The sequence below is a fragment of the Onychomys torridus genome, chromosome 3, assembly GCF_903995425.1.
Source record: "Onychomys torridus chromosome 3, mOncTor1.1, whole genome shotgun sequence".
In the NCBI taxonomy this organism is placed as follows: Eukaryota; Metazoa; Chordata; class Mammalia; order Rodentia; family Cricetidae; genus Onychomys; species Onychomys torridus.
In genome coordinates, this window is record NC_050445.1 from 126,192,041 (window position 1) to 126,214,314 (window position 22,274).

General features: G+C 48.4%; 1 protein-coding gene across 2 annotated transcripts in view; it reads left to right on the forward strand.

Moving 5' to 3' along the window:
• Positions 1-22,274, forward strand: part of Elmod3 (ELMO domain containing 3) — a 37,028-nt gene that overhangs the window by 12,838 nt on the left and 1,916 nt on the right. For both annotated transcript variants that reach the window (XM_036182588.1, XM_036182589.1), the window contains exons 6-12: positions 3,317-3,385; positions 3,976-4,067; positions 6,151-6,274; positions 6,538-6,660; positions 8,610-8,740; positions 21,312-21,388; positions 21,640-21,767. In XM_036182588.1, coding sequence (XP_036038481.1) covers positions 3,317-3,385; positions 3,976-4,067; positions 6,151-6,274; positions 6,538-6,660; positions 8,610-8,740; positions 21,312-21,388; positions 21,640-21,767 — 744 coding nt within the window. The remainder of the gene's footprint in view (positions 1-3,316; positions 3,386-3,975; positions 4,068-6,150; positions 6,275-6,537; positions 6,661-8,609; positions 8,741-21,311; positions 21,389-21,639; positions 21,768-22,274) is intronic.

Below are 22,274 nucleotides of genomic sequence, written 5' to 3' on the forward strand. Positions count from 1 at the left end.
GGTTTGGCCATCTCTCTCCAGATTTTAGGCACCAGCTGGATAAGGCTAGCTGAGATCTTGAACTTTCCGTTGCATAAATGTTGTAATGGCCAATTCCCTTGCCCTCTGGCCAAAGTTTCTTTTGCTCCTGACTCACGGATATGGTCAAATTGCTTGTAGGTGAGCGAGCATGGGGTGAGAGGTCTATCAGTGATAAAGATGCTTGGACGCCAGGGTCGAAGGTCGGAAGGCTCTGTTCACCACTTTTCCTATGTTCCATACTCCTCACTTGTTTTTGTTTTCTGGTTTTTGAGACAAGGTCTTGTGTAACCCTGTCTGTCCTAGAGCTCGCTCTGTAGATCAGGTTAGCCTTAACTTGCTGTGTTCCCCCTGCCTCTGCCTCCTTAGTGCTGGGATTCTAGGAGTGCACCACCTAGCCCACACACTCTTTTTTAAAGAATTATTATTATTAGTGTGTGTGTGTGTGTGTGTGTGTGTGTGTGTGTGTGTGTGTGTGAATGTTACTGGGTGCCTGTGGAGGCCAGAAGAGGGTGTTGGATGCCTTGAAGCTAGAGTTATTGTCAGCTGTGAGCTCCCAGTCTGGATGCTGAGAACTAAACTCATCCTTTGGAACAAGTGCTCTTAACTGCTAAGCCATCTCTCCAGCCTGTCCCCTCTTGGAGGGGAGCTGAGGACCAAACCCATGGCCTTCCGCTTGCTAGGCAGATGCCCTGAGCCAAATCCCCAACCCCTCCTTCGTCTCTTGGTTCAGCCCCTTTGCCCCTCATTTTTATCTCCCATAGTCTTGAATGCTAAAGGTTGAACTTCATTTTCTCTATTCATGCAAGACTAAGTCCTGTGGACTCAGTCATTCTGAGTCTCCGTGTCTGCCACCCCAAGGCTGGAAGTAGCAAGGTGGAATTTCCTAGCAGTCCATTCCTCAGGACCCTGCATCATTTCCCCTGATCCCACTAACCTGCTGGCCTTAACCGTGGCTGTGTCAGTAACAGTAGTGAACATTTGTTAAACTCTTCCCTCTAGGCTGCATACCCATGTAAGACATTGGAGAGTTGCCTCGTGCTTACAGCAGTCCCAAGAGAACTCGCACATGGTTAAGTAATTTGGAAAAAAAAAAAAAAACAAAAACAAAACCCCAGCTAGTAAGCAGCAGCAGTGAAGCCTCTCCTCTCCCAGCCGCTTTCTCCTCAGTTTTCATTAGCATTGGGTTGTGTTTTATTTCATCTACAAGTCTCTTCTGTCAATGCATCCTTTATTACTACAACAAGTACCAGAGGCTGGGTAATTTTGTATGGAATAGGGGTTTAAGCAGGCATGGTGGCACATGCCTGTATCTCCAGCACTTGGGAAGTGGAGGTAGAAAGGTCAGAAATTTAAAGGTTATTCTTGGCTGGATTGTAAGTTCAAGATAGCCCAGGGCTACAGGAGACTCTACCTAAAAAACCAAAGAAACAGACAACCTGAGGTTCACTGAGGTTCAGAAGGGGCTGTATCTGGTGTCCTACCTGCCGTTGGTGCAGGGTGTCCCACGACAAAGAGAGGTTACATACACAATGTCTCTTCTAGTTCCTGTCCTTCCTGTTTGGTTTTGAGACAGTCTAAGTAGAACAGGCTGGACTCGAACTCACAGAGATCCGGCTGCCTCTGCCTCCCAAGTGCTGGGATTAAAGATTGCCACACTGCTTGGCATTTTTTAAATTGTATGAGTCATAATTTTCATCAAAGTCAAAATGAAGTCTTCTGGAGAGGACAAAAGATATACCCAAGCAGCAGACCCTGTTTGCACAAGTTCACTGAAAGTCATGACCACACATGACAAACCAAAAAAGTCTGACTCTGTGGCAGACTGAGCAATGACTTGTTTAGTGTTCTTTTTTTTTTTTTTTTGGTTTTTCGAGACAGGGTTTCTCTGTAGCTTTGGAGCCTGTCCTGGACTAGCTCTGTAGACCAGGCTGGCCTTGAACTCACAGAGATCCACCTGCCTCTGCTTCCCTGGGATTACAGGCGTGCGCCACCACCGCCCGGCTTGTTTAGTATTCTTTCCACTCTTTTTGTTATTAAAACTTTCCCATCACTATGACTATTTTTAAGGCAAGGTCTCACCATAGCCCAGGCTAGCCCTAGACTCACAGCAGTCTTCCTGTGTGCTGTGGTTACAGACATGAACTCTCATGCTTGGCTTCAGGTTGGTATCATGCCTTTCTCACTTTTCTGTTATCCATGTTGCAACCCCCAAGAATTAAAATACTTTTGCCCTCTCTGCAATTATTTCCTGAAAAAAATCTGACACACCAGACTTTTGTCCCAAGTGAATATATGTCACTTACTATTTTTTTTTTTTAATGTTGAAGCTGGAGAGATGGCTCAGTAGTTAATAGTGCTTACCAGAGCGAGATCCTGGTCTATAGAGCAAGATCTAGGACAGGCACCAAAACTACACAGAGAAACCCTGTCTCAAAAAACAAAACAAAACAAAAAACCATAAATGAATGAATGAATGAATGAATGAATGAATGAAGAAAGAAAGAAAGAAAGAAAGAAAGAAAGAAAGAAAGAAAGAAAGCAAGCTTGCTGCTGTTTCAGAGCACTAGATTTCAGATTTCAGTTCTGCGCACCCTGGGCAGGTGGCTCACAACTGCCTATGATGCCAGCTCCAGGGAATCCACACCTGCTTTTGGCCATTACTGACACCTGCGTGCATACACATAGATATGCACATAAGTAAATAATAAAGAAATAGCATGTTTTTATTTTATTAGTATTTTAAGACTTATTTATTTATTATTATGTATACAGCATGTATGACTGCAGGCCAGAAGAGGGCACTAGATCTCATTACAGATGGTTGTGAGCCACCATGTGGGTGCTGGGAATTGAACTCAGGACCTCTGGAAGAGCAGTCAGTGCTCTTAACCGATGAGCCATCTTTCCAGCCCTTATTAGTATTTTAAAGACAGGGTACAGGAGCACCATGCCCACAGGAATCCCCAGGGCGGCCAAAGGGTACAGGAGCACCATGCCCACAGGGATCTTCAGGGAGGCCTGGGGATCCCTATGGGCATGGTGCTCCTGTACTGAGGCCTCCCTGAGGATCCCTGTGGGCATGGTGCTCCTGTGCCCTTTTTCTCTGGCTCTGCAATGTCTAAGCACTTCCTTTTTTCGTCCTGGTCTCTCTGATGAAGCCACCTGGATTCAGACATGACCGCCTGCTCTAACCCTTACCGCCTCCTGCAGGCCGATTGACCAGGAGGACAGCTGTGGTTTGGCGGGAAGGGCTGTGTGAGAGCGGCCTCACAGACTCCTTTTCTTGCTGTTGCAGTTGTAAATTCGGAGGTGCTCAGAGCCCAGGAAGAGTGGGACGTGGTGGACACCATCCATCCAGACACAGGTAGGTATGGAGATGGAGCTGTCCAGCACAGCCACCTGCAGAATCCCAGTGCACAGCCAATGTAGCTGGGACTGGGATTAGAAGCTTAATTTTTCATTATGTGACATAGTATAGTCTCCTCCACAGATCCGGAAATGATATCTACTACATGAAGTAGGGAAGGAACACCACAGGGCAACGCCGCCAGCGCTGCCCACCCTCCACCCAGTGCTGAGGGGAGACAAGAGAGCCTTGGTCAGAGTTAGCCCCTGAAGGGATGGGGTGGAGGCAGGCAGTGAGGGCCCCTGTGGAAGCCATCTGCTGGCAGTCTCTGAAGGTTGGGGAAGGGGATGGAGAATTGCCTCAAGTCCTTTCCTGACCAATTTAGATGGAGCTGAAGAAGGGTAGAGGCCATCTAGGTCTCACCCAAACTTCACACCAAGCTCAGGAGAGATCTCACAGAGAGTGACACCAGCCACCCCCTGTATTGCTAGTGACAAGTTGGTAGCCAGTGCTCGGTTCAGAGGTAACAACCAGCTGGCCATCAGTGGATGTTTGCTGTTAGGACAACTACCATCTCAACTCCTCAGGTGTCTTCTCTTTTTACCCAGAGAGTGGAATCAGCTCCCAACAGCCTGGCCAGCTCGTCTCCTTCAGTGAGGCCCTCCAACACTTCCAGACTGTGGACCTCTCCTCCTTCAAGGTATGGCTGTAGGAAAGTATGGGCCTGCAGCATGCTCCTGCTTCCTAAACTTGCAGGGCACTGGACCCTTCCTCACCTAAGAAAGCTTGGGCTACAGGATCTCAGGTAGCCAAAGAACCAGGTTTGGTGGCTCACACCTCTAATCCCAGCATAGAGACACTGAGGCAAGAGGGTTGCCTCATGCTTACAGCCAGCTACAGTGTGTGCTCCAAACTAAGAACCCATGACTGATGGACTGATTAGGTGTGTGCAGGTGCCTTGTGGTGGCCAGAGGCTGTTGGGTCCTCTGGAACAGGTAGTTGTGAGCCGCCTGATGTGATGTCGGAGCTGGGAACCGGACCCAGGTCTTTTGAAAGAATAAGTACTCTTATTAACTCATGGGCCGTCTCCCAGAATGATGTAGGGCCCTGCCAGCCTTTGTGGGACTGAGCCTGAGGAGCTCTTGCAGTCCTGTGATTCAGAACGTGCAGATTCTCCTGACTTTTTCCCTCTCAGAGATGGGAAGTGTGCAGTCGAAGACCTCCTTGGGGAGGCAAGACAGACTGTCTAGGGAGCCGGGTACTAAAGATTCATGGCAATTGAAGGAAGTTCCCAGAGGAGCCAGGAGCTGTCTGGGAATTGAATTAATTCATTAATGTTTGAAGCAGAATCTTGTTCTGTAGCCCTGGCTGCACGGTACTCACTATGTTAGCAGGGCTGGTGATAATCACAAGGCAGTCCTCCTTCCTCCCCTCTCAAGTATTGGTGTTATAAGCATGTGCCGCCACACCCCAATATAATTTAGAAATTCAGGAAACATGTTGGGGGCTGGAGAGATAGATGACTTGGCAGTTGAGAGTACTTGTTTTTGCAGAGGACCCGTGTCTGATTCTCAAAACCTACATGTCAGCTCACAACCATCTATTACTTCAGGGCCAGGGGATTCGACACCCTCTTCTGACCACCTCAGGCACCAGGTACACACATGGGGCACAGACAGACAGACATACGTTCAAGCAAAACACTCGTACACATAAAATAAACTATTAAAAAGGATGTTGTGATGGCACACAGCTGTAATTCTAGCACTCAGGAGGCTGAGGCAGGAGATCACAAGTTCAAGGCCAGCCTGAGCTACCTTGAGAAACCATGTCTCAAAAAACTTATGTGAGAGCTGAGTGCTGGTTATGCTCACCTTTAATCCCAGCACTCGGGAGGCATAGGCAGGTGGATCTCTGTGAGTTCGAGGCCAGCCTGGGCTACATAGCGAGTCCCAGGATGGCCGGGCGACACAGAGAAACCCTGTCTAGAAAAACAAACAGTCGTGTGGGGCAGCAAGATGACTCGGTGGGTAAAGGCTCTTGCTGTACAAGCCGCATGGAAAGGTGGGAAGAGAGAACTGACCTCTACACACAAGTCCTGACATGTGTGCCTCTCACACACATCATGTACACACACACACACACACACACACACACACACACACAAAATAAAGTGGGATTGGGGAAAGGAGGATTGGGGGAGTAAGCACACTGAGGGGTTTGTGGGACCTGTACTAAGTTTAGCAGAATGTGGTTTGGGGGTCAGCCTAAAGCCTGGATCCTAGGAGAGGTTAAAGAGACAGACGCTGACACGGAAGGCCAGAAGATGTCAACCCAGCACCTTGTAAGGCACACTGCGGTGGCCCTGACTTTAGGGAGCCAGCATGATGCAGTTTAAAAGGACATCTAACTCATGAATGCCCACTGGTCCTAGCATCATGTAAGTGGGGAAGGAGCCGAATTTTGGAATTCATATCCGTATGAAAGGTAGACACAACCTTGCTGAGAATACTAGCCTGGCCTTTGTCTGACCATGTCTGAGACTCCATGTAGCCACAGCTCAGCCTCCCTGGTCGTCAATAACTAGTTGTGAAAAAGTCCAAGATACAAATGCAGAGAGCTGGCTGGGACATCTTGCAGAGAATCTGGGGTCTGGATGCGCCTGTCTCTGCGGTCCAGCTGCTGCCCCCTGCCTTCTGACTCCTTCTCCTGGCCAACACTAACTGGGGGGAGAGCCCCTGCTTGACAGGAGTTTAGTAGATTGTCTGTGCTTTTCTTCCCAGAAAAGAATCCAGCCAACTATTCGAAGGACTGGGCTCGCCGCCCTCCGGCATTGCCTCTTTGGGCCGCCAAAGCTGCACCAGGGCCTTCGGGAAGAAAGAGACCTGGTCCTCACCATTGCTCAGTGTGAGTGCTAGGGGCAGCCCCAGGGCACACCCTGAAGCTCTGTGATAAGAACAGGAATGGGGGGGGGGATTTAGCTCAGTGGTAGAGCGCTCAAGCGCAAGGCCCTGGGTTCGGTCCTCAGCTCTGGCAAAAAAAAAAAAAAAAAAGAACAGGAATGGCCGTAGCACGTCTCGATCATAGTCCACTTCTCCAGGAAGCACTGGTTTCTCCCTGGGAACAGCCTGGCAGAAAGTATGTGTATGTGTGTGTGTGTTTTGGGGCAGGTGGCCTGGACAGCCAAGACCCAATGCACGGCCGAGTGCTCCAGACCATCTACAAGAAGCTGACCGGCTCCAAGTTCGACTGTGCCCTTCACGGAGACCATTGGGAAGACCTGGGCTTCCAGGGTGAGAACAGAGCGCCTGTCTTGCTTTCCTGGTCTGATTGATCCCAGATTCCAGAGGGAGAGGCCATCTCGAGTGAGGAGGAACATCCAGGAGGGTACAGAAGAGTCAAGGGCCCTAGGGGCAGCACACCGGAGTGTGTCGAGCGTGGCTGAGGGAAGAAGAGAGGGACAGAGCACATGTCCCTGGGAGCGCTGCCGTCTGTCAGGAAGCACTGTGGTGCTGTGGGATGGAGTATACAGAGTGATGTCATTTGAATCTGGTTTACCTGTGTCCTTTCCTCTTTCTAAATGAGGTTGGAAACAATTAGTGCACTTGCTTTGGGATTACACCTTTTTTTGATTGTTTTGTTTTTCATGACAGGGTTTCTCTGTGTAACAGCCATGGCTGTCCTGGATCTCACTCTGTAGACCAGGCTGGCCTTGAACTCACAGAGATCTGCCTGCCTCTGTGTAACAGCCATGGCTGTCCTGGATCTCACTCTGTAGACCAGGCTGGCCTTGAACTCACAGAGATCTGCCTGCCTCTGTGAGTGCTGGTATTAAAGATGTGCGCCACCACCGCCTGGCTTTTATTTATTCATTCATTCATTCATTTATGTATTTATTTATTTATTTTTGAGGCAGGGTCTCTTATACTTGCCTGGCCTGGCCTTGAATTTGGACCCTCCTGCTCCCCCTCCCTAGCTGGTAGTCCCACCACACCCAGTTTATATAGTACTGGACACCCAGCCCAGAGCCTTTTTGCATGCCAGATAAGCGGTCTATCCACCGAGCTGCATCCTCCACCCTATACTGTTTTTTTTTTTTCCTCAAATCCTATCATATTTTAAAGAATAAGAAACTATATTGCAGGGCATAATTCCAGCACCCAGAGGCATAAGTAGGCAGATCTCGGTGAGTTTGGAGCCAGCCTGTTCTACATAGAGTCCCAGACCAACCAGGACTGTCGTCGTTTTCTATAGTTGCAGTAACAGATTTCTACTGACCAAGAGATGTGTAGTTCAGTTGTTAGAGTGTTCAATCCCCAGCACCCCATAAAATGACAGTATCACAGGGCGGTGGTGGCGCACGCCTTTAATCCCAGTACTCAGGGGGCAGAGGCAGGCAGATCTCTGTGAGTTCGAGGCCAGCCTGATCTACAGAGTTCCAGGACAGCCAGGGTTATGCAGAGAAACCCTGTCTTGAAAAACAACAAAAAGATGCCGTTCCATGCACCTACACTTCCAGCACTGGATAAATGGAGGCAGTGGATCAGAAGTTTATGGTCGTGCTCAGCTACATAGCAGGTTGGAGACCAGCCTGGACTCCAGGAGACCCTGTCTCAGTCGTGAAGAGAGTGACCAGGAGGTCAGCAGTACTGACTTCTTTGTAGGGGACCTGGGAGAACATCCATTTCCTTAACCTTTTGAGCTTCTAGAAACTTCCTGCACACTTTATAGGCAGAAGGGCATCCCTGAGCTTGCTCCTAACTCCTCTGGCTATGTTTCCACCTTCTTTCTCCCTCTTTCCTTCTGGACATGGTCTCTCTGCTGGCCTTGAACTTGCTATACAGACAAGGATGACCTCCCAAGTGCTGGGATGACAGGCATGTTGACGAACATGCCCAGTTTACACTCTGCTGGAGATGTCACCCAGAGCCTCGTATGGGAGGCCATCACTCTACCTGCTAAGCTCCATCCCAGCCCCTATCTGTGTGAAGATCGTGCTGGTAGCTGTGTGGGGAAATGACTCCAAAAGGCTGTGGGAACAGAAGACTGCTGCCCGGGCAGTCCCGAGTGCAGAAGGACGGGCTTGTTTGGTCCACAGAGCCCAGCAGGGGTGTGTCTGGAAGTGGGCCGTGCCTCGCATCCTCTCCTAGCCCAGCAGGGCCAGTGTCAGGGCAACGTTCCAGCCAAGTCCTGGGAGGTCAGGGGATCCTCGCTTACTGTCACACCCCGGTTTCTGGCACAGGAGCAAACCCAGCTACGGACCTGAGGGGGGCAGGCTTCCTGGCCTTGCTGCACCTGCTCTACCTGGTCATGGACTCGAAGACCTTGCTGATGGCCCAGGAGATATTCCGTCTGTCTCATCACCACATCCAGGTAGGGTTCTGGTGGGAAGGCAGAGGGGAGGGCTGTGGGATGAGGACCTGAGCAGCCAGGAGGACTGCGCAGCGGAGCGTCAGGATGGCTTCTCTGTCAGAGGCTGTAGACTTTGAGCTCCACTGTTCATTAGCTGTGGGTCTCCAGCAAATCCTCAGACACTCGGAGCCTTGATTTCCTCATCTGCTGGACGGAAATCCTGGAGACTCATTTTCACTTCTTGTCTGTCGCTGTAGTGAAGGTCTCTGGCAAGAGCTACTGAGAAAGGAAGGGGTGTTGGTTGGTTGGTTGGTTGGTTGGTTGGTTGGTTGGGTTGGGTTGGGTTGGGTTGGGTTGGTTGGTTGGTTGGTTGGTTGGTTGGTTGGTTGGTTGGTTTTTCAAGACAGGGTTTCTCTGTGTAGCCCCAGCTGTCCTGGAACACTCTCTGTAGACCAGGCTGGCCTCAAACGCACAGAGATCGGCCTGCCTCTGCCTCCTAAGGAATGGTTTGTCTTTGCTCACAGTTTGATGTTATAGTGTGTCAGTGCCAGGGAGCCGCAGCAGCAGGAGCTTCAGGGGGCAGCTGGTCCCATTGCACCACAGTCAAGAAACAACAGTAACTGCAAGAATGTGCTAGTGGACAGCTCACTTTGTCGTTTCACGTGGTCCCAGATACCCTGCCCAGGGATGGTCCTGCCCACAATTAAGATGTGTGTCTCCATGTCAACAATATAGTCAAGGCCCATATCCCAGGTGACTCCAGACACTGGCCATTTGTCAGCACTGCCCATCATGACTGTTAGCTGGCCCACTGGGAATATTCAGTTGTCTATGATTATATGCACTAGGCACACAGAGGGGTTGCTGCTTCCGGGATTGGTAGTTTCTTTCAACTCTGAAGGGACAGGGTTAGTTTTGGGGTGACCCATGATCTTAACCATCAGCCCAGTGATGGCTTTGCTAGCCCCTTAGTGTCTCCTGCCCTTTGGGGATAGGTCTGATGGTTTTCCCATGTAGTGAAAGATAGTATTCACTCCAAAAGAAGACAGATGCAGCCTGCTTCCTCCCAAATTTGTCCACCCGGGGCTAGAAATTACTTCATTCAGTGAACAAAGAACAAAGATCTGTTCCACATCCCCACCCACCCCCACTAGTTATTTCTCATGGTGCTTGGCACGTGTCAAAGAACAAAACAGACTAGGATCTTCCAGCAGAGATGACAAGATAATATATTAAATGAATTCCAGAACTCATTCGAAAGTGCAAAGTGCTGAGGAAAGGGGGCTGGTAAGGGGGGACACGATGCTGAGTGGAGGAGGCAGCGTTAACTCTGGGGCTGGTAAGGGGGGACACGGTGCTGACTGGAGGCAGGGTTAACTCTGGGGCTGGAAAGGGGGACACGGTGTTCAGTGGAGGAGGTTAACTCTGGTAAGGTGGGGACATGGTGCTGAGTGGAGGAGGCAGGGTTAACTCTGGGGCTGGTGGGGGGGGGGACACGGCATTCAGTGAAGGAGGCAGGGTTAACTCTGAGGCTGGTAAGGGGGGACACGGCATTCAGTGGAGGAGGCAGCGTTAACTCTGGGGTTGGTAAGGTGGGGACACAGTGATGAGTGGAGGAGGCAGCATTAAGTCTGGTAAGGGGGGGGACATGGTGTTCAATGGAGGAGGTAGGGTTAACTCTCAGGATAAACGGAGTCTGGAAGGCTGTGGCATGGCAGCCAAGCCTGTGCCTAGGGTGCCTGGTGTTCCAGGCAGAGGTGCAGCAGAGGCAAAGGTCACAAGAAATGGAGCATGCTGGGAGTGAGTAGAAGGAACAGGGCACACAGTGGGAGAAAAAGCCACCAAGGAAGCAGATCAGGCAGTAGGCTTCTTCAGTCACAAGGTGATTCCAGGTTTGTTCTCTGTTGCATCAGGAATAACTGCAAAGCTTGAGCAGCACAGTGACATGTGCCACCTCACAGGGACCTTACCAGCTGCTAGGTGAAGAGCAATTTCTAGGGAGGTCCCTTAGGGTCATCCCAGTTCAGGGAGGCAGGGGCTGGAACAGGGAAATTCCAGAGGAGGTGAAATAAAATAAGACTCGTGTGTGTGTGTGTGTGTGTGTGTGTGTGTGTGTGTGTGTGTGTGTCTAAGAGATAGAAGCAGTGTGGGTTTTGATGGACTGGACAGAGTTGGGACTTGGGACAAGGAAGAAGTCAGTGGTTTTTTTTAAACTAAGAACAACTAAGGGGGAAAGAGGCATTGTGGAGCACGCCTTTAATCGCAGCACTCAGGAGGCAGAGGTAGGTGGATTTCTGGGAGTTTGAGGCCAGCCTAGTCTACAGAGCAAGTTCCAGGTCAGCTAGAACCACAAAATTAGACTTTTTCTCAAAAAAAAAAAAAAAGGTAAAGAAAAAGCAGATGTGGGGACTGGAGAGTCGGCTCGGTAGTTAATAACACTGACTGCATGGGGCGGTGGTGGTGCAGGCCTTAAGCCCAACACATGGGAGGCAGAGGCAGGGGGATCTCTGAGTCTGAGGCCAGCCTAGTCTACAGAAACTGTTCCAGAACAGCCAGGGCTACACAGAACACTGACTGCTCTTCTGGAAAGCCTGGGTTTGACTCCCAGAACCCATATGGTGGTTCACAATGGTCTGTAACTCCAGTTCTAGGGGATCTGACACTCTCCTGCCCTCCTCAAGCACCAGGCATGCATTCGGTGCACAGACATACATGTAAGCAAAGCACCGTACACATAACAAATAAATAAGAATAAGTGCACATTCTGAGCTTCGTGTGGTGGTGATGCACAACAGTAATCCCAGCACTCGGGAGGCTGAAGGCAAGTTCAAGGCCTCATGTTGTGACTTCCAGGGGTTGGAAATGTAGCTATGAAAGAAAGAACACTAACCTAGCAGGCTCAGGGTGCAGGCTCAATCCCCATTACTACCTTAAAATAAATACCTGTAGTGAGTTGTACACAGCCCAGGCTACATATCAAGTTCAAGGCAAGCCTGGGCTGTCTAGCTAGAAAGAAGAGAGAGAGGAGGGGAGAAAATGGAGGAGAGGGAGGGAGGAGAAGGACGAGGTTGGGAGGAAGGCAGCCCTTCCCAGACCCTCTGGGGGTCCTAGAAGCCTGTGTTGTAAGAAGCCCTGCAAGCGATTCTGAAAATTTGTCAATGGTAGAGTCCACACTTTCAGTCATGGAGGTGGAGTGAGATGCCCGGGACATGAGTGACAGCCTTCCAACATTACGTGAGTAGAAGCCCAGGGGACAGAAGCACCGCAGAAGTCACCAGAAGGAGGATGCCGCGTTGGCCTTGGCCTGGGGTGCTAGCTAGTAAGACCTAAGGATTGCTAGGCTGTCACTGGGAACGAAAATAGGATGTTTTCAGCAGATATTAGAGACAAAGAGCCTTGACTTGGATTAAGTTTGAAAGGGAGTGGAGCAGGGGGAATACATTTGAGACAGTCAATGTAGACTCAGTTTTGGGAGCATTTCGTGCCAAAGGGAAGCCAAGAAGGGTGATTTTGTGTGTGTGTGTGTGTGTGTGTGTGTGTGTGTGTGTGTTTCAGTTTGCTTTTTTAAGATTTTATTTTTATTTATGTGTATTTGTGTGTATATGTGTATGTGCACATGTGTGCATATGCCCGTGGAGGCCCGAAGAGGGCATAGGATCCCCAGGAGCTATCTGACCTGGGTGCTGGGAACCTTCGAGAGCAACCAGTGCCTTAACCACTGAGCCACTTCTCCAGCCCCTTATATTGTTCTGTTTTGTTCTTCATTTTTGAGTCAGCATTTCACTCTGTTGTCCGGGCTGTCTTGGAACTCACTGTGTAGCCCAGATTGCCCTTAAATACATAGTGATTCTCCTGCTTCAGCATTCCAAGGGCTAGGGTTACAGGTGTGAGCCCCCATCCATGACAAGTAGTTATTTTCATGAAACTTCAAGTGTACAGAAAAGTTGTAAGTGGGAAATATTATCTAATAACGTAGAAAAAAAATCAAGGTTAGAGCCCTGGGGATGTAGCTCAGTTGGTAGAGTGACTGCCTAGTGTGCACAGAGCCCTGAGTTCAATTCTTTTCTATCCAGAGACTGATCTATGATAGCCATATTTTCCGTTTTGAATGAGTGAGTTTATTAACTATATAGAAAGCAAAAGTAAAAGAATAACTATTGGACTGGAGAGATGGCATAGCGGTTAAGAGCATTGGCGGATCTTCCAGAGGTCCTGAGTTCAATTCCCAGCACCCACATGGTGGCTCACAACCATCTGTGATGAGATCTGGTGCCCTCTTCTACAGACAGTGCACTCATATAAACAAACAAACAAATGTTTTTTAGAAAAAGAATAAATATCAAGTAACAGATAAGAATGCTCATCAAATCAGGTAGTTACCACATCCAGCAGAAACCATGGGAGAAACCCTGCTCACACACTGCTGAAGTGCCTGACTGCAAGCATTCTGGGCAGAGCAGGGTGGTCTCTTCATGGAGGAGCTTCCAGCTTCCAGGTCCCACTGCAGGCAGTTGAATGCCATGGGCTAGACAATAGTAACCCCTGCTGGAATGGTTTGCCTTCTACCTGGTCTCAGAGGTGCAATGTCTTTAATGCCCTCCGCTGTTTACTGCTCTCCTCCCTCCTCCCCCTGCCCCCCACAGGGCTGGAACATCAGCCTGCCCCAGGACAAGGAGTCTCAGAGGACACTTGAGATAAACAGGCTTGAGTCTGAGACAAGGGGACTCTTGTCCTCAAGAGTCAGCTCTCAACATGCACAAACGGCCAGGAGGTGGTGGCGCACGCCTTTAATCCCAGCACTCGGGAGGCAGAGGCAGGTGGATCTCTGTGAGTTCGAGGCCAGCCTGGGCTACGAGCAAGATCCAGGACAGCCTCCAAAGCTACACAGAGAAACCCTGTCTCGAAAAAAACAAACAAACAAACAAAAAAAAGATGTGAAATGGTTCTTACTTTTGGGGTTGGGGATTTAGCTCAGTGGTAGAGCACTTGCTAGCAAGCGCAAGGCCCTGGGTTCGATCCTCAGCTCAAAACAAAAACAAAAAACCATGCACAAACAGCACGTGACAATTTACCAATATAATATATATTACAGATCCCCAGGACCTGGCATGTTAGGGCACACTTATAAAATCAAGGTCATCCTAAACGTCATAGCAAGGTTCAAGGCCAGCCTGGGTTCCAAGACACCCTGTTTAAGAAGAAAGGAATTTAAAAAAAAAAAAAATTTTTTTATATGAGTGTGGTATCTTTAATTCCAGTACTCTGGGAGTCAGAGGCAGATAGATCTGTTGTGAGTTCAAGGCCAGCCTGGTCTACATAGAGAGTTCCAGGTCAGCCAGGGTGACACAGTAGAACCCTGTCTCAAAAGTGGGGCAGGGGCTGGGAATGTGGGTCCGTTGGTAGAGTGCCTGCTTAGTATCCACAGGCCTTGTGTTCAGCCCTCAGCACAAAGCAGGCATTGTGGTGCACACCTGTAACTCCAGCACTCTGGAGGTAGTCAGGACAGTCACAAGTCAGGGTCATCCCAAGCCACACAATGACTTAGAAGCCAGTAGGGAAAAATGGGAAGGATGATTTAAAAGCAGGCTGCAGCACCCTTGCACATACACACATACTCTAGCCCCAGGGATCGGAAATGGCCATCAGGGAAACTATGTCCCCAGCAGAGTGCCAGGTCCACAAATAGAGTATTTGTTCACAGGACCACTTGCTGTAATTGGATGCTTATCATCATGCTGTGCGCATCACGCATTGAGTAGGACAGTTGTGCCAGGAGCACAGTGGCACATTTGGGAAGTAGGGGAAAGGTGAAAGATAGAGCCTGTTTGGGGTGGAGTGTGCAGGAAGCCGGTCATGGCCCTGGAGTCTGGCAAGGGTTACGGCAACCACATGAAAAGGTCCAAAGAACAAATGAAGCTGGGTGAGAGCAGGCATCCATCAAGTGGTGGAGGCAGGAAAACCAGTAGTCCAAGGTTACCCTCCATTACAGAGTGCATTCCAGGCCAGCCTGAGCTCCATGAGACCCCATTTCAAAAAGGCAAGACACATAAACAGAACCAAATGAGATTTGTTGCACGAATCTTAGAGGGTCTTATTAATAAAAACAAACCTGAGGCCCATTATTGGGGTGAATGCTGGAAGATCAGAGAAGCAGAACAAGCCACAGCTACCTCGACTCACCAATTCCTCAGCTGATTCTGTTTTCTCAAATTGGAAGCCTCTCAGTCCTCATATCTGAATGGATCTCAGCTGAACTGCTGCTAGAAGCCTAAAAGCTTAACCAGCCAAAATGCTTCTAGTTTCTGGTCTTCATGCCTTATATACCTTTCTGCTTTCTACCATCACTCCCTGGGATTAAAGGCGTGAGTCACCATGCTTGGCTGTATCCTTGAACAGATGGATTTCTGCTTCTGGAATGCTAGGATTAAAGGTGTGAGTGCCACCATTTTCTAGCCTCTGTATCTAGTGGCTGTCTGTTCTCTGACCCCAGATAAATTTATTAGGGTTCACAATATTTTAGGGAACACAATACCACCACATTTCCCCTTTTTTGTCTAAAATTTAAAAAGCTTATAACTAATACAAGAAAAACTGTCCAATAAGTATATACAATATATACAGTCAAGAATTACATTAACGGGCTAGAGAGATGGCTCAGCAGTTAAGAGCACTGGCTGCTCTTCCAAAGGTCCTGAGTTCAATTCCCAGCAACCACATGGTGGCTCACCACCATCTGTAATGAGATCTGGTGCCCTCTTCTGGCCTGCAGCCATACATATATGGCTGCACTGTATACATAAACAAATAAATAAATAAATAAATAAATAAATAAATAAATAAATCTTAAAAAAATAAAAAGAATTATATTAACACTGTCTAGTCCATTAATATTTGACAGATTCAGATAAAAACTTCATTATATATATTAACAATGTCCAGTCCAGTAATATTTGATAAACACAGACAAAAATTTCATTACTTATCCTATTTATTTATTTATTTATTTATTTGTATGTGGAACTGAGGATCGAACCCAGGGCCTTGCGCTTGCTAGGCAAGTGCTCTACCACTGAGCTAAATCCCCAACCCAACTTATCCTATTTAAAACAAGTAGTTTCTTTTTAAATGTAGATTCAATAATTGACCTTTTTATATTGTCATATCCACATTCTTTTTTCTTTTCATAATAGATTCAGTAGTCTATCTTTTGTCTTTTAATATCTTCTCCTTTTTCTTCTTATAATAGATTCGGTGATCTACCCATTTATCCTATTATTCTTTATCTTTTTTCTCAGAATAGATTCAGAGATCTACCTCATATCTATATTCTCTTTTCTCTTTTTTCTTTTTTAAACAAAACCTCTGAATCTAATATCCATGTTCAGCTTTTTTCCTGACCATTAACAATTAACACCTAGTAACCAATCATTGTAAACAATGACAATTATCCATAAGTCATTAAACGACCAAAAATCACCCACCCCACCTTTGGGAATTTTTCTTAAAATTACTTCCCGCTTTCTGGGGGTGAAGACATCTTTAGGGGATCCTGAAAAGAAAATTTTAGAGTTAATTGACAAGTCCTGTATCATTTGTCCAGTTTCTGCATAATGAGAAAGTGCAGGGCTTGTTTCAAGTCCTTGTTCAAGTAGTCTGTCAGGCTGGATCATCTCAGCTAGCCATCTCGAAATTGTCCTGAGCAGTTTGTAGTCCAAAGTCGATCTTTCCATGGTGTTAATCAGCTTAATGGCTTTACCATAGTCCTGTGGAATCTTCATTGTGGGATCCTATCATCTTTTTGAAGATTTCAAAGTCACTGTTAGGTGTGGTCATGGTTCCCTGCAGACATTTTTTTCCTCCTCTGTGGTTTGGAGCAATCAGTCTGATAAATGTCTGTCTCTTGGAACCACAAATGTTCTTCCCTAGAAGAGAAAATCTTCACAGCAATTTCTCTCCACCATTTGTCTCACCAAACATTTCCAAACTGACCTTTGCCGATGTAACATGCTGGTCCTGGCAATTCTTCTCTGAACAAGCAGCAGTAAACCCTTTGTCCCAGGTAGCAGCATCACTGCAGTCACCAACACGATGAGAAGGAGCCTGCAACTCGGAGCAGCAGCCTATGGTCCCACTGCCAAAGTTTGTGGCTGCAGCTTCTCCTTAGCAACCTTCCCAGGCTGGCCTCAAACTCGGGATCTTCCTGCCTCTGCCTCCTTCAGTAAATCCTACAGGCGTGCGCCACCACAACTGGCTGAGTGTAGCTTGGGTCTGAGCTGGGGCCTGCAAGACCACAGGCAAGCGGCTTTTTCATGAATTCCTACCACAAACATTAGGCGCCAGATGTAGTAGGAATCTTAACAGGTCTTATTAATAAAAACAAACCTGAGGACAGGTATTGGGGTGAATGCTGGAAGACCAGAGAAGCAGAACAAGCCACAGCTACCTCACCTCGCCAGTTCCTCAGCTGATTCTGTTTTCTCAAATTGGAAGCCTCTCAGTCCTCATATCTGAATGGATCTCAGCTGAACTGCTGCTAGAAGCCTAAAAGCTTAACCAGCCAAAATGCTTCTAGTTTCTGGTCTTCATGCCTTATATACCTTTCTGCTTTCTACCATCACTCCCTGGGATTAAAGGCGTGAGTCACCATGCTTGGCTGTATCCTTGAACAGATGGATCTCTGCCTCTGGAATGCTAGGATTAAAGGCATGTGTGCCACCATTTTCTGGCCTCTGTATCTAGTGGCTGTTCTGTTCTCTGACCCCAGATAAATTTATTAGGGTTCACAATATTTTAGGGAACACAATACCACCACAGAGATTGGCTCTGGTGTTTTCAGGATGATAAGTGGAGGTGTATTAGTTACCTTTCTGTTACTAAGACAGACTACTTCCCAAAAGCAGCTGAAAGGAGGGAGGGTGTAAGTACCCAGATGGTCAGTCACATGGCATCCACAGTCACAAGCAGGAAACTGTGAATGCTGCTGCTTGGCTGGCTTTTTATCCAGTCCAGGACACCAACCCAACACCAGTATTTAGGGTGGTTTTCCCACCTCAGTTAACTAATCGAGAGAATCCCTCACCGACCTGCCCAGAGTCTCTGGTAAGTCTAGACCCTGTCGAGTTGACAGTCAAGAATAACTATCAACTCCCCTCACCTGTGCTTACACAGCACTTCTAATTAAATACAGTGGGGTTTAATTAGACGTGGAAGTAGTAGGGGCTTGTTAGGAGAACCGGGTAAGGTAGGGTGTTGAGGGGGATGTGATCAAAGTACAGTGTGTGTGTGTGTGTGTACACGATTGTGTGCATGCACAAGTACACCAAAAGAGGACATCTTGTGGGAGTTCATTCTCTCCTTTTGCCATGTGGGTCTTGGGGATCAGTTCAGGTCTTCGGGTCTGGCGGCAGACAGCCTGAGTCATCTCAGCAGCTCCATTATAGACTTTCTGGTAGACCAGACTGGCCTCAAACTCACTCTGTAGCCAGCACTAGCCATGAATTCCTGATCCTCATGCTTCTGCTTCCTGACCAATGCCCTTTAACTTTTTATTTTGTAATGATTTTTGAAGGGGACTCCCACACAGTGGGGGCTCCCCTCCAGACCCCGAATTAGGCACAAACCACATCCAAATACCTGTTTCACAGAGAGATTCTTTATTAAGTGGGGAAAAGTTTGACTCAGGCAGGAAAACAGCAGCAAATGACCTTGCAGGTGCCATTCTCGAGAAGAGAAGGGGAGGCCTGTGCTAGAATGGGCTAGGATGCCGTGGGCAAGGAGATGGGGCTGAGGGGGAAGGGGCAGGGGGCAGGGGTATTTGTCCCTCAGGGACAAAGAACTACCTGAACTGCCTCTGGATAGAGAAAAGACCGGTGTGGCCCATAGGAAAATTGCCATTTATAAACAAACCCCGTGTTAGGATAACGTCTTTAAAAGGATTGATTTATTTATTATGTATACAGTGTTCTGTGTGCATGTACACCCACAGACCAGAAGAGGGCACCAGAGCTCATTACAGATGGTTGTGAGCCACCATGTGGTTGCTGGGAATTGAACTCAGGACCTCTGGAAGAACAAAGCAATGCTTTTAACCTCTGAGCCATCTCTCCAGCCCCCAAAGGGGACTTTGGTAGTCAGCCTTGGGAGGAGGAAGTGGCCAAATAAGGGAATAGACCTTGGTGGCTAGCTTTAGGAGTGTAATCTAATGGTTTAGCAAGGCAGAGGGAATGGGGGAGAAGGGCATGGCCTGCCAGAGCCACATGCTCTAGGGGGCTAGTGTCCCTTCAATTTAAAATCACAGAAAACTTGCAAAAGGACGTTAGAGAGAGCAGCCCATCCTGTCCCTTCAACTTCCCCAGCAATCTTCTACCTGCCTGTTCTGCCCAGTGCACATCTGGCGACCTTTGTTCTGTCTCCTTCATCTCCTCCAGCCTGTGGGAGTCTTTGTCTTTTTCGACCTTGACACATTAAAGGACCCGTGTTCAGTTCTTTTGTAGACCATCCCTCAATTTAGGTTTGTCTCTCTCTCTCTCTCTCTCTCTCTCTCTCTCTCTCTCTCTCTTGTTTTTTTTTAATTCAGTTGGAGGTTTGCATTTGGGGCAAAATGGCACCATGTATGTAATATGCTTTCCTGGGTGCCTGGTTCCAAGGTGCACACACACTATCTTCTGTGTGTTATTCCTGTGGTGTTAGCTTTGGTTAAGATGGTGTCCTCTGGTCCATGTCCATTTAAATAAGGTTTCTATTTTCCCCTTACAATTAATAACCATCTTAACAAAAAATACTTTGAAATTATGCAAATATCCTGTTTACCCTCAAATTTTCACCCATCCACTTTTTAAAAGGAGATTTATTTTTAAAATAATGCATATAAGTATGTGTGCATGTAAGTGCATGTGCCTGCAGAGCTAGAGACATCTGATCCCCTGGCACTAAAAAGTTAAGGTGGCTGTGAGCCACCTGATGCCTCCTAGGCTTCAGTGGCCCTCTGCTGCCTCCCAGGCTGTTAGCAAGTGTATACCACCACCCCTGGCTATAATCCACTGTTTCGGGGTGAAACCTTCAAGGTGGGAGGCTGCTGAGTTCGAGGCCAGCTGGGCTTCATAGTAAGACCTGGTCTCAAAACACAAAACAAGTAACAGTGTGGAGTCTGAGCTCCAAAATGTGGAGTTTTCCAGATGTAGTCTCTGGGACATGTTCAACCAGAAGCCATGTCTGTTTCCTCCTAAAAAGATGACTGAGGGCCATGGAGATGGCTCAGCAGGTAGAGCCCTTGCTGCCCAGGACCCACGCAGTTGAAAGAAAACCAATTCCTACAAATTGTTCTCTGACCTTGACACATGTGCCTCTGCGTGTGCACATGCTACACACAAGTAAATGAGTATAATTAACAAAAACTGTTATGGGACTAGAGCGCTGACTCAGCAGTGGGAGAGCACTGGCTGCTCCTCCAGAGGACCCGGGCTCATTCCCAGCACCCACACGGCAGTCCACAACCACCTGTAATTCCAGTCCCAGGGGTCCAACACCCTCTTCTAGCCTCCTCAGGCACTAGGTACACACATGGTACACATACATGCAGACAAAACAGTCATATCATACACATTAAATAAGTAATTAAAAAGTTCAAGGGTGCCAGGCGGTGGTGGCGCACGCCTGTAATCCCAGCACTCCAGAGGCAGGGCCAGGCGGAACTCTGTGAGTTCAAGGCCAGCCTGGACTACAGAGCGAGATTCAGGACAGGCACCAAAACTACAGAGAGAAAACCTGTCTGGAAAAAGAAGAAAAAAGTTCAAGGTTGATCTTGGCTACAAAGAGAGTTTAAGTCAAGCATGGGATCTGTGAAAGCCTGTAGCACGAATCTTAAGGAGTCTTATTAAATAAAATCAAACTCAGAGGCCAGTTGTTGGGGTGAACGCTGGAAGATCAGAGAATTAGAACAAGCCACAGCCAGCTCACCTTGCTAATTCCCCAGCTGATCCTGTTTCCTCAGACTGGAAGCTTCTGTGTCCTCATCCCAGTGGCTCTCAGCTGAACTGCTGCTCAAAAGCCTAAAAGCTTAACCAGCCAAAAGCTTCTAGTTTCTGGTCCTCACGCCTTATATACCTTTCTGCTTTCTACCACCACTCCCTGGGATTAAAGGCTCACTTTCTGGGATTAAAGGCGAGTGTCACCATGCCTGGCTGTTTCTAATGTGGCCTTGAACTCACAGAGATCCAGAGGGATTTCTGCCTCTGGAATGCTAGGATTAAAGGGCATGTGCTACCACTGCCTATCCTCTATGTTTAATACAGTGACTGTTTTGTTCTCTGACCCCCAGATAAGTTTATTAGCCTGCGCAATATTTCAGGGAACACAATACCACCATAAAACCCAGTCCATTATGAGAAAAGAGGGAGTTGGATGCAGATCTCGTTTGGACTAACCTCATGTGGAGTCCTAGGTTCCAGGTCTTAAGTTACGGTTAAGTATTTTGGCATGTAAGGTGGAAAGCGGGACCAGTAACAGCAGCAGCCGCTCCTGCCAGCCACATGAGGCAGAAGAAAAACAATTAAGGCAGAGCCGGCTGCCACTGACCTTCGCTCCTCCATTCCAGCAATTCCCTTTCTGTGTGATGTCTGTGAACATCACCCGCATTGCCATCCAGGCCCTGAGGGAAGAGTGTCTCTCCAGGTGAGTCCCCATCGGATCAGAGTGACCTGGCTGAGCCTGGTCCGTTCCCATCCATGCCTCCTCCTCCACGGCTCTGCTGGGTCTCAGACCTGGACACGTCCCCATGCACCAGCCACTTCGCCTCCCTAACCTGACCAAATGCCAGGCTGCTTGGGGAATGGTGGGGTGGGGCGAGACGACTGGGTAGGCTGGGAAGGGGGGCACTGGAGTCAGGCTCATCTGCGGCTGAGCAGATCCCCTCTGCCCTGTAGGGAGTGTAACCGGCGGCAGAAGGTCATCCCAGTGGTGAACAGCTTCTACGCGGCCACTTTCCTTCACCTGGCACGGGAGTGGAGGACCCAGCAGAGGACCATCTCAGACTCGGGCTTTGTCCTCAAAGGTGGGCACTTTCTCCTGTGGACTACTTCGTGCCCCTCCCCTCCCCTGCCCTCCCGGCCCAGAACCCCTGGGGCCCGCTGTCTCTCCTTTCTCTGCCCATGCACTTCTGTCCCCTTGCTTTTTATTTGTTTGCGTGTCTGAGCAGGGTCCCTCGCTATAAGGCCCTGGCCGACCTGGAACTTGCTGCATAGACCAGAATGGTCTTGAATTTGTGGCAGTCCATCTGCCTCTGCTTCCTGACTACAAAGATGGCAGGCATCCAGCCTGGTCTTCAGAAGGAGTTCCGGGACAATAGTCCTGGACTCAGAGAAACCCTGTCTCAAAGAAGGAAAAAAAAAAATGACAGGTGTGGTTGGTGGGCTCTGGCCATAGGTGTCTGATGACTGGTTGTCATTGTTATTTTTGTTTAGATTTTTGAGATAGTCTCACACTAGCCAGGCTACAGGCCTCCTGCTCCATCCCCTGTGTTGGGATTACAGTCTTGAACATGCACCGTTCTTCATGGTCA